Raw genomic sequence first — 10,808 nt, 5'->3', positions numbered from 1 at the left:
ACTTTGCCTCCCTATTCCCTCCCAAGGATAATCTTGTTCCCCTTTTAAAGAAGGAGTGAAGCATTCACATTTTGGTCATCCTTCTTGAGTTTCATGTGTTCTGTGCATCTAGGGTAATTCAAGCATTTGGGCTAATATCCACTTATCAATCATCCTGAGTGAGGTAACCCAATCACAGAAAATCACACATGGTATGCACTCATTGATAAAAATCTGAACTCTTAACCACAACTACATGTGCTATCTGAGCTGCACAAGGCAGGTGTTCAGGCCTGAGGATTAGCACATCCAGGGACTGTTCTGGAATTTCAGAAAACAAAGCAGTCAGGAGAGACCTGAACAATGAGGAAAGTCTCTATGAAGACTGGAGAAAAGACACAGTGGAAATGTGAAGGGGAGATGTTTGTCCTAGTGGTGAGTCCAGGACAAACGAGTGTCAAGGAATTGCCCAAAGCAAGTAGTTCCTCCCTATGTCCTGGAAGATGAGGGTTGCCAGTAAGGAGACAGGATGATTCAGAAAATGTAAAGGTTTCTTATGTGTCACACTCTAGTTGTATGCATGAGAGGAGACCGTGAGCAAGAACCTTCCTTGAGAATCTACAACCAAGTTTTAGACAGATGCAAATATTCATACAACTTAACTCCAAGAAAGCACATGTTGAAAGCCAGAGTGTTGTATGAACAGGTCCCCAAAAAGGAGATTATCTTCCAATGGAAAGGATCGAACAGCATTTGAACTGAACCGTGAGAGCTGGGTTAGATTTCACACTAAGGGTTGAGGAAGCACACTCCTAAGGTGAGGAGATGAGTGGCGGGTCTTCTGAGTCCAAGTGAAGAGACAAGGAAAAAAAAGAGTAAGGTGGGGTCTGTGTTCAGAGGGTGTGTGTGCCAAGCTATGCCATCTTGGCTTCTGTGAACAAAGGGGAGTATTTATTCAATGAAGAGGATGCATGCTGCCCAGAAGAAAACTATAAAACAAGTTTTCACAGTCCAAAAGTTCATATAGAAGTACAAGAGACTACAAAGAGCCAAGCCAAGCCAATCCTACTGACACTCCCATCTTCTCCTCAGGATATACAGAAGACCTTATGCAAAATGAATGATGCTGAGTCATAATATCTACTCCAAGCCACACTACGGTGTCACAGTAGCCATAAAACACCACGGTACTAACACAAAAGACCCATAAATTAGAACAGAAGGTGCATAGGGCTGGAAGAGAGCTTAGTTGGTAAAGTACTTGCCATGGAAGCAGGAGGAGTTTTCATCCTCAACAGCCATATAAAACAATCCTCATAGCCCTCAGTTTCTCTGGCTACCCAACCTACCTGAATCCAGGAAAACATAAGGTGAACTCATAGAGGCAAAGAGGAGGAAGGAGAGGGTGGATGGGATGGCAGGGATTATGCAGGGGTAATATGGAAGGGGGATATCATTTGGTATATAATTGACAGGAATCACTAATAAAAAATTATACACATACACATAAGCACACATACACACATGTGTTTATACATATACACATGCATACACATGCACATATACACAATCACACAAAAACAAACATGCAAACAAAAACACAAGTGCTTGTATATGCACACAGGTCCAAGTACACACACAATATACACATGCATATACACATACACATTTGCACACACAAGCATACACATAAATACACATATATACTTACATATTCATACTTGTTACATATTCACAGGCACACACACACACACATTCAATCTGCCACCAGAAAACTTTTAGATCTGATAAACACTTCCAGTAAAGTTGCAAGATATGCAGTATACAAAGTCATCATATAAAGATCAGTAGCTTCTCTATATATGGCAGTCATCAACTTTCTAAGAATGAAATTAGGAAAAACATCACACTCGCTCTACCTCAAAGAAAGAAAGAAACCTAGGAATAAACCTAACCATGGGGGTGAGATTTCTCTTACAATGAAAATCGCAAACCACTAAAAAAATAATAATTAAAAGAAACTAAAAAAGAAATAGAAGAATAAACAATGGGAAGAAATGCCATGTTCCTGGGTTGGTACAATTAAATTGTGACTATGGCTATATTACCAAAAGGAATTTACAAATTCAATGCAATTTCTATCAAATGTCCAATGACATTCTTTACAGACCTAGAAAAGAAATGGACACAATGCATACACAAAAATGTATGTGGACACAAGAGACTACAGATAGCCAAAGCAAGCATGAGCTTAAAGAACACTACTGGACATCTTGATACCTGATACCAACTTAATGCTACAGAGCTGTAATGACAAAGACAGCTTACAGTCACTGTTGAAGGGACTGTAAATTGCTACAGTCATTATGAAAACCATCCCAGAGGTTTCTCAAATGTTAGGTTAGCCACCATATGACCCAGTTACGCCACTCCTCAGTGTATACCCACAGAAGTCCGTATCCTACACAGAGACACCTGCACAACCATGTGTCTTGCTTCAATCACAATAATGAGGGAACAAAAACAGCCTAGACTTCCATCGACCAGTAAAAGGATAATAAAAACGTGGTACATATACACGCTGGCGATTGTAGCTTTTAATGTTCCTCCATGTGTAGGTAGGTAGATAGGCATATGTATAGATAGATGTTCAGATGAGGGTGTGAACTCAGGCATAGGTCTAGAAGTTGGAAAAGAGGCCATGTAAGGGGGGAAAGATACGTTGAGAAATTAGAGAAAGGTTGCAGAACATATGTGATGTGAAGGTGAACAGGAAGCTACTGAAAGCTGTGGGAACAGGGAGGACAGGAGTAGGGAAGACAGGGGAGACGACTAATAAACTCAAATCACATTAATTAAATTTAAATGATATCAAACTTAAAACTGAGCATCCAGAAATGAGTCCACACAGCTACAACCATCTGTTTAACTTCAGAAAAGGAGCAGCACCCAAATATTAGGGGCAAAAGACAGTCTTTTAAAAAAAACAGCACCAGGAAAACTGGACAGTACAGGTATGGGATGAAAACTAGCCAGGATACAGTTCTCTCAGTAGAATGTCCTAGCACTCACGAAGCCCTAGCCCCAGCTTCACATAAACTGAGTGTAGTGGCACATGCCTGTAATGTCAGAACTTGGATGTAGACTCAGGAGGATCAGATTCAAGATCACCCTCAGCTCCACAGCAAGTTTAAAGCCAACCTGAGCTATGTGACACCTTTCTCCAACAAGCCTCTCTTTAACGTTTTACAAATGGCAGCCCAACATTGATCCATTGACTGATACCTTAATGTAATAGAGTCTAAAGGGTGACTTAATTAACCACTGCCCCCCAGGAAATAACGTGAAAGAAGACTATCAGAGAGGCACAAGGAGGAAAGAGGAATAGAGAAAGGGAGATAAGAAAATAGAGGGAAATTTTTTATCAAAGTATATTATAGGCATATATGTTAAAATGAAAGTCATTACTCTGTATAGCTATTTTAGGCTAATAATAGTCATTTTTAAATCAGCTACCTTCTAGGATATAAGTTCCTAGGGGACATGAATGACAGCTGGGAATGGGATTTGTAGGAGGGATGCTGAGAGATGCTGAAGACAGCTCCTCACTCAGCCGCAAGAGGAGAATGTAGTAGTAAATATCCTTAACACGAGTTAAGTCTGCAGTCAGTCCCTGCTAGGTCACATGCTAGCTAAATAACCTTGCTTGGGTCCCCTTCTGAACATAAGACTCTTCTCCACTGGGAAACTAATGAGGCGCTTCCTAACACTAATTCCATTCAAGAATGCCATGGCGATCCCTCGCCCTTCCCAAAGGAGCCAAGGAAGCACATGAGGAGGCTCAGACCATAAACTCAGGGGAAAGAGCCAGAACGAGATGGCCACTATGATTCCCCTGCCACCCTGTGTATACTACAAGTCAGGACAAGGAAATGAAAGTTAGCAAATGGGGGGAGGGGGTAGAGGGAGGTTGGATGGAAGGGAAGTGAGCCAACTAACTAGTTTCCTCCCAAACAAGCTCCAAGCCCAAGGCTGGGAATTTCACAAAACAGCAGAGCTGTGTGAACATTTCCTGCTCCACCCCAGCTCCTTGACTATCAGGGTTACCACACTGCTCACCTGTGAAGCAATCTTTCCCAGAGATAACCATGTTTCTAGCAAGGAGCTGCCTATAAATGCTGGGCTTACACTGCTCTTGCCAGACGCTCTGTGGCTCCTTAGCTTTGGTAAGTAAGCTTCATCTTCCCTGGAGAGGAGTATGCCTGTTAGATCTTTCATTCCTTCCCTTGGCCAACTTTCTTCCAAGCCCTCGTCTTGAAACCCTCCTAGGTTGACCTGTTCATTTTATATCTTCCTTCACTTCTTCTAAGAATATTGATAATCAATATTTTGTTTTTGTGTGTATGTGGGGGGAGCTGTCGCCCTATTACGTAGCACCCTACCTGTTCTTTTTATTTTGTGTTCCCCCTCCCTTTTTTGCCTAACAATGGCCAGAGACTAGGTCAGGGAAACTTGGCATCCCATTCTTTTATTTGTAACTTTTGTTTCCTCTATTTTCAAAGAGCAAGAAGATGGCTGCCAAAACAGGATCTCAGCTGGAGCGCAGCATAAGCACCATCATCAATGTTTTCCATCAGTACTCTAGGAAGTATGGACATCCTGACACCCTGAACAAGGCGGAATTCAAAGAAATGGTGAATAAGGACTTGCCAAATTTTCTGAAGGTAAGACGTGGCTGGCAAGAGAGGAAAGTGCAGTCTGCAGCAGTCTGAGAGCAAATCCCAGCACCAGGGCAGCAGGGTTCTGCCACTAGAGGCACTCAAAGTTAGACATGAAATGGTTCAGTTGAACATCTGCAGTGTGTGATGCCCTATTTTGGGCAGATGATTGTAGAGATGATCCAGGAACCCATATCCCAGTGTTGGTGACACATAGCCTTAAGAAACACAAGTGAAGGGGTTGGGGATTTAGCTCAGTGGTAGAGCGCTTGCCTAGTGAGCGCAAGGCCCTGGGTTCGGTCCCCAGCTCTGAAGAAAAGGAAAAAAAAAAAAAAAAAAGAAAGAAACACAAGTGAATTCAATGACCTGAGAGCTGGGAGAATGGTAAGAGATTCTGTGGATAGTCTGTGCTGGGTGCATCAATAATGAGTGGCTATGATTTATAGAAAGAAAGAAAGAGAGAGAGAGAGAGAGAGAGAGAGAGAGAGAGAGAGAGAGAGAGAGAAAGGAAGAAAGAGGGAGGGAGGGAGGGGAAGGAGAGGGAGAGAGAGAGTAGGGAAGGAGAGAGATAGCCCCCTTGAGGGGATAATACTTTGAAACCTGGTCCCTGGTAAAGAACTCAAGGGATCTTAAAACAATGAGATGACAGGTTCAGTTGGTTCCTGGAGAAGGAAGCTAAAACCTGTTACCCTTCAGAATTGCCTTTATTAGGAGAGAGGGCTTCAAGATGACGAAGGCCAGAGTCCAGCCTCTAGGTAAGAGAATATTATATGTATTGTGAGGTCATTAAAGAAAAAAGCATGAAGTGAAAGAACAGCAGAGATGGCCACCATGATCAACATGAAAGGAGTGGGGAGAGTGTCTGTGTGTGTGTGTGTGTGTGTGTGTGTGTGTGTGTGTGTGTGTGTGTGTGTGTGTGTGTGTGTCAGAGTCAGAAACATCCTTTATTTTTTATAACTTTTCCCCTGTGGAGTGTCCATATTATGGCTAGCCTCTTTTGGTTGATTCCCTGCCAACGTGGGACCAAGAATTGTCACTATGGGAGATAATAGGGACAGAGATATCTCTTTATAAGTGGGCACTCCAGGCAAACAAGATACCAATTCGGGGTAGACAGAAGTACACATGAAGATCTCTTCTCTGTGATCCCTCCATGGGTTCTACTCCATTTCTTGACATATTCTGCTAGAACCCATGGAAACAGAGACCACAAACATGAACTACTCAGTTTGTGGAAGGGAGCATTGCTTAGCCAAGGTGTCCCAGCAAATGAATGCAGCTAGATGATGGTGAGCCACCACATTTTGAACTTTTCACTTTATCTAAGTCTCCACCATACTTTACCACACTCTTTGAGGTCAGCAGAGCAAACCATGCTCTGCCCCTTTAAGGTCCCATACTGCCTGGTTTCTTGGGTGCCTCCTCAACTAAGTATCCTGAATGAGCTTTAACAACTAGTTACCTCCAAGGAAGTGACTGGGGTGAGGGATGACTGAGAGAAACTGAGAAGAGTGATGAGGGCATAATCCTCCAGGAGGATTATGTCAAATCCAAATTTACACCTCCTCTGCTCTACCCCCAGGCCCCACCTTTTAGAAGGTGTTTCTATTTCTATCTGTTAAAGTAATTAGAAGGGTAAACAATGGATATTTCTATACTTACTAATTGCCTGGTCTTCAGAAAAGTAGAGTTCTGGTGCTCAAGGCAGGGAGCTCTCTAGAGGAAAAAATGCAGTGTTTAGCAAATGTTTAGCAGTTGCTCCATCATGAATACTCAGTACATTGTTCTTATTCTTCAATCTAACTCCTTAGGGTAGGTTTTCCTGTGCATTTGCTATCTAGCCCCTCACTGTGCTTCAGGGTTCTCTTCCCAAGCCCTAACAGCCTCCTCTGTTTCATTCACAGAGGGAGAAAAGAAATGAAAATCTCCTAAGAGACATCATGGAGGACCTGGACACAAACCAGGACAATCAACTGTCCTTTGAGGAGTGTATGATGCTGATGGGAAAGTTGATCTTTGCCTGTCATGAGAAGCTGCATGAGAACAACCCACGTGGGCATGACCACAGCCACGGCAAAGGCTGTGGGAAGTAATTAAGAGGTCAGCCATGTAACATCTGCCCAACCAAGTCTAAAGGGAATAGCTTACTAAATGACCTTGGTTCTGGGGCTGGGAAATAATTTAAAAATGAATAAATAAAGTCTTTATCCATTCCAGTGCTCTGCATGCTGTTTCTGTTTGCTTTCCCATGCCTCCTTCCCAGAGTCTGAGTGCTAAACAACCCTGTCCTTTTCTGAAGTTTATGCCTTCCATTAAGTCATAACAAAAAAAAAAAAAGAAGAAGAAGAAAGAGCCAGCAACCTGTGTCATACTGAGCCCCTCCGTCTTATCTCCCTCACCATGTCTCTCTCCTTGACATTAGGCCTCACCCTACAGATCACAGTACCCATCCAGCTTGTCAACATGTCCCTTGTCAGAGCAGAAAACAGAAACGTGTGGTCCCTTTCCCAAATACCTTCCTACCTCAGTAGCATGACATAGTCTTATTTCACTTATTGCTGTGTGTTCTCTCTCTCTCTCTCTCTCTCTCCCTCCCTCCTCTCTCTCTCCCTTCCCTCCCTTCCTCCCTCCCTTCCTCCCTATCTCCCTCATGCTTCCCCTCCTCCTCCCCCTTTCCTTTCCCCTATACAAAACCTTCCTAAAATGAACCTAAGTGTTCCATGACTGAGGAGGTATACTGCGTAAGGATACATAAAGAATAACAGGCAAACTCTTTTCTGAATTGAAGAGAGCAGACAACTCTCCCAATAGACTTAGAATCCTAAATATGTGTGCTGATGGGTTCCTGTGGTCCTCACATGAATGGGAATGGCAGTTACCCTCAAGTCTACTAGCCACCCCAGAAAGATGGAGTGAAAACATTCACTGGCCCAGAAAAGGGAATGAGCTCTCATCCTGGTTCTCCATTTCCAATTCCCTGATTCCCATAAAGAGCTTGGACTCAGTTTACAGACCCTCTAGAGGCGGAGGATTCAAATTTTAAGTTCCATAAGGCGGTTAAAAACTCTCCTAGTCCCTAATCAGTGGATAGGAGCTCAGCCCCGCAGGTAGATACATATGCTACATTTTGCAAGTCCTGTTCCACCTCCCACAGAACTGCTCCCATCTAAGAAACACCAGTGCAACTTTGTTAACTAGAGTTAGGGTTAGTGCCTGTCTTCTTTCAGCCTAAGAAGCCATGCTCGGCCAACTGTCCCAATAAACCAATTATAGAGGCAAAATGATAGTAAAGAAGCACAAAAAATATGGACTTTATTCAATGTTACCACACTGGAGAGAAGAACAAAGAGATCAAGTGACCCCAGGAAGCCTATCTCCCAAGCTGGTATGAAATTTAGACTTAAGCACAGGGCCAGCAGTGCACACCTGGTGTTCCTAATCAAGCTGTTGTCCTGTCCCTCACTGTCTGGCTCCAATCTCTCCTGCAAGGTCACCTGACCAACTGCCAGCACTCTGAAACTTCTTTCCAGGACACAAGCTCTTCCTCTGACTGGCACCAGAGTTCAACCTTTTTCTTCCCCCTTCATGAAATTCCTGAGGCAGGGGGAGGCGGTGTTTCCACTTCCTTGGAGTGCGGTGTTTCAATAGTGTGGTGGCCAATGCAAAGGGCACAAATGTCATTTCAGAATATCCTTGTCCTTCCACCAGGCATGTCAGCTATAGCTCCCCATTCATCTCCCTGACCTCCAGCCATAGACTCCCATCCCAGATTACAAATGGCTGTGGTGGGTCTTCCAAGTACCAGGTCTTAAACCAGTGTCCTCTAAATACACACCCATATCCTCAGCAGACTAGAGAGTTATAGAAGTAGAATGCTAAATGAATACTGGCAATCATCAGTTCTCTAAAGCAAGAGAAAAGGAGAGGCTGGCCCAAAGTTATATAGCAGTCGGAAAGGGGCTTGAATTCCACCATTCTCTCTGCCTGGGATCTCCTGATCCATCTCCAGGGCTAAGCATGAAGCAGCAAACCTTCAAGTTTCAGATTTCTACCCTTTTCTAAGAGTATTGGGTCTGCCTAAATCTGCCCTCTGTCCTACAAGCCCAGGAGTTTTAAGTATTGAAGGACTCAAGAACTCAGTAGTTGAAACCTGAGTAACCAGTTTTAGAAGGCTTCAACACCTCTCCAGTGCCTGGTTTGTGCCACATCTCTTCTAAATCAACTTGCTATTGGGAAAGAGATAAAGCCTGAGGGTTAGGAGGCTGGGGGATGACCGAGCAGGCAGTGCTTGTTACATCTGTGCCACAAATTGCTCATCACAATGTAGCATAAATACATTGACTCTGTCTCCCACAGTGAACCACAGAGCCCCCAACAGTAGAGTCCAAGTCTCTGCCTGACTTTCAGCTTCATTCCCAACATTTACAATCAGGTCATGAGCAAATCAGCTTCCAAACAAATGTCAACTTACGAATATTCTAAAATGTTTCCTCATGTTCCATGATGTTTTTTTCTCAGGGGAAGATATAAGAAAGGGTGCCAAGGAGACTGGGATTTAAAGTCAGCAAGTGGAAATCTTCTGGATGGTCACCTCAACACTTGAACGTCAAAGTAGGGCGCCCTCATGGAAATATTAAACTCCTCTCCCTTTTGTTTCATTGGTCCAGTTCTACTTTAATGGCACATGCACTGGAAGTTCAAATTTGAAGAAAGATCTGTTGTGAAAAACAGAAATGATCAAGTATTTGTCTTACCTGCTCTAGCCTCACCCTGGAGTATTTTATTCCATCATCCCTGCCACATGGTTGAACCAACAGTACCTGCATTTCTAATGCTCAGAACACTCATCACGCTCAGCCCACGTTGCCTTATGATGCCTGTCCTGTATTATTTCTAGCTACTCTCCCAGTCAACCCTTATGGAACTCCACTCCACGGATACACTCACTCATGCTCCTCTCTTTAGGTAACTCCTGAAAAATCCACACCCATCCCTTTTCTTTTTAGTACACTCCCCTTCTTTTCTGAACTAGCTCTCAACACCCACATTAAAAAAACTAAGCGGGTTGGGGATTTAGCTCAGTGGAAGAGCACTTGCCTAGCAAGCGCAAGACCCTTGGTTCAGTCCTCAGCTCCGGAAAAAAAACAAAAAAACAAAAAAAAAACTAAGCATGCATTATCTCTTCCTTAATAAACTCAAACTTTCAAAAACAATAACAACCCTGGCTTTCTTCAGCAACTTCATTGTTTGTGCCAGAGTGTTCTTCCCCACCTCCTTACATCTCCAATGTGTCCCTTAGAATCCATCAGTTCCCAACCAGTATCTGCCTCCACAAAAGTGTGCCCAGCCATCCACTTCTCAAGCACCTCTCAGGCTCCCTCCATCAGGCCTACAGAATCCCATGATACTGCTGCCATTACATTTTTTTTTATTAACTTGAGTATTTCTTATTTACATTTCGAGTGTTATTCCCTTTCCCGGGTTCCGAGCCAACATCCCCCTAACACCTCTCCCTCCCCTTCTTTATGGGTGTTCCCCTCTCTATCCTCCCTCCATTGCCACCCTCCCCACAACAATCACGTTCACTGGGGGTTCAGTCTTAGCAGGACCAAGGGCTTCCCCTTCCACTGATGATCTTACTAGGCTATTCACTGCTACCTATGAGGTCAGAGTCCAGGGTCGGTCCGTATATAGTCTTTAGGTAGTCTGCCATTACATTTAAAGTACTGTGTTGTAATCTATGATTGCTTTTGCTTGTTGATTTGACTGGACTTGTAAATGTCTAGGACTTGTGAAGCACGACTATGAATGTGCTTGTTAGCACATTTCCAGAGATGATGGGCATATGGGGAAGTAACCTGAAGGAAATTTCCAGCCTAAATGTAGGTGAGATAGTCTATGGATTTGGAGCCCAGATGGAACGGAATTGGAGAGGAAGAGGTCCATGTACCTGAAAAGTCCATTCCTTCTAAGCAGCTATCAGACTTTAGCTTCTTTAACCTTCCAACGGGGATTCAACATCAGAAGCTCTCCAAGGATCTGACAGGCCTTCAGCATCAAACTGGGACTCCTGGAGCTTCCTCCACTTGGGCTAAGTAGCTATGACTTTCT

General features: G+C 43.6%; 1 protein-coding gene across 1 annotated transcript; it reads left to right on the top strand.

Annotated features, from left to right (window-relative positions):
* The first annotated feature begins 4,191 nt into the window (after positions 1-4,191).
* Positions 4,192-6,912, top strand: S100a9 (S100 calcium binding protein A9). The gene is made up of 3 exons (NM_053587.2): positions 4,192-4,205; positions 4,542-4,703; positions 6,602-6,912. The coding sequence occupies exons 2-3, from the start codon at positions 4,551-4,553 to the stop codon at positions 6,788-6,790; spliced, it is 342 nt and encodes a 113-aa protein (NP_446039.2). The 5' UTR covers positions 4,192-4,205; positions 4,542-4,550; the 3' UTR covers positions 6,791-6,912.
* The last annotated feature ends 3,896 nt before the right edge of the window (positions 6,913-10,808 follow it).

This window comes from Rattus norvegicus, chromosome 2 (assembly GCF_021556685.1).
Source record: "Rattus norvegicus strain SHRSP/BbbUtx chromosome 2, alternate assembly SHRSP_T2T, whole genome shotgun sequence".
Lineage (NCBI taxonomy): Eukaryota > Metazoa > Chordata > Mammalia > Rodentia > Muridae > Rattus > Rattus norvegicus.
The sequence above is the reverse complement of the archived record's forward strand: the minus strand, read 5'-3'. Positions and strand labels throughout refer to the sequence as shown.

Excerpts from the sequence above, each read along its gene's own strand:
- S100a9 (NM_053587.2), top strand. The coding sequence starts at position 4,551 with ATGGCTGCCAAAACAGGATCTCAGCTGGAGCGCAGCATAAGCACCATC. Across the intron at positions 4,704-6,601 it reads ACTTGCCAAATTTTCTGAAG|AGGGAGAAAAGAAATGAAAA; the intron begins GTAAGACGTGGC and ends TTTCATTCACAG.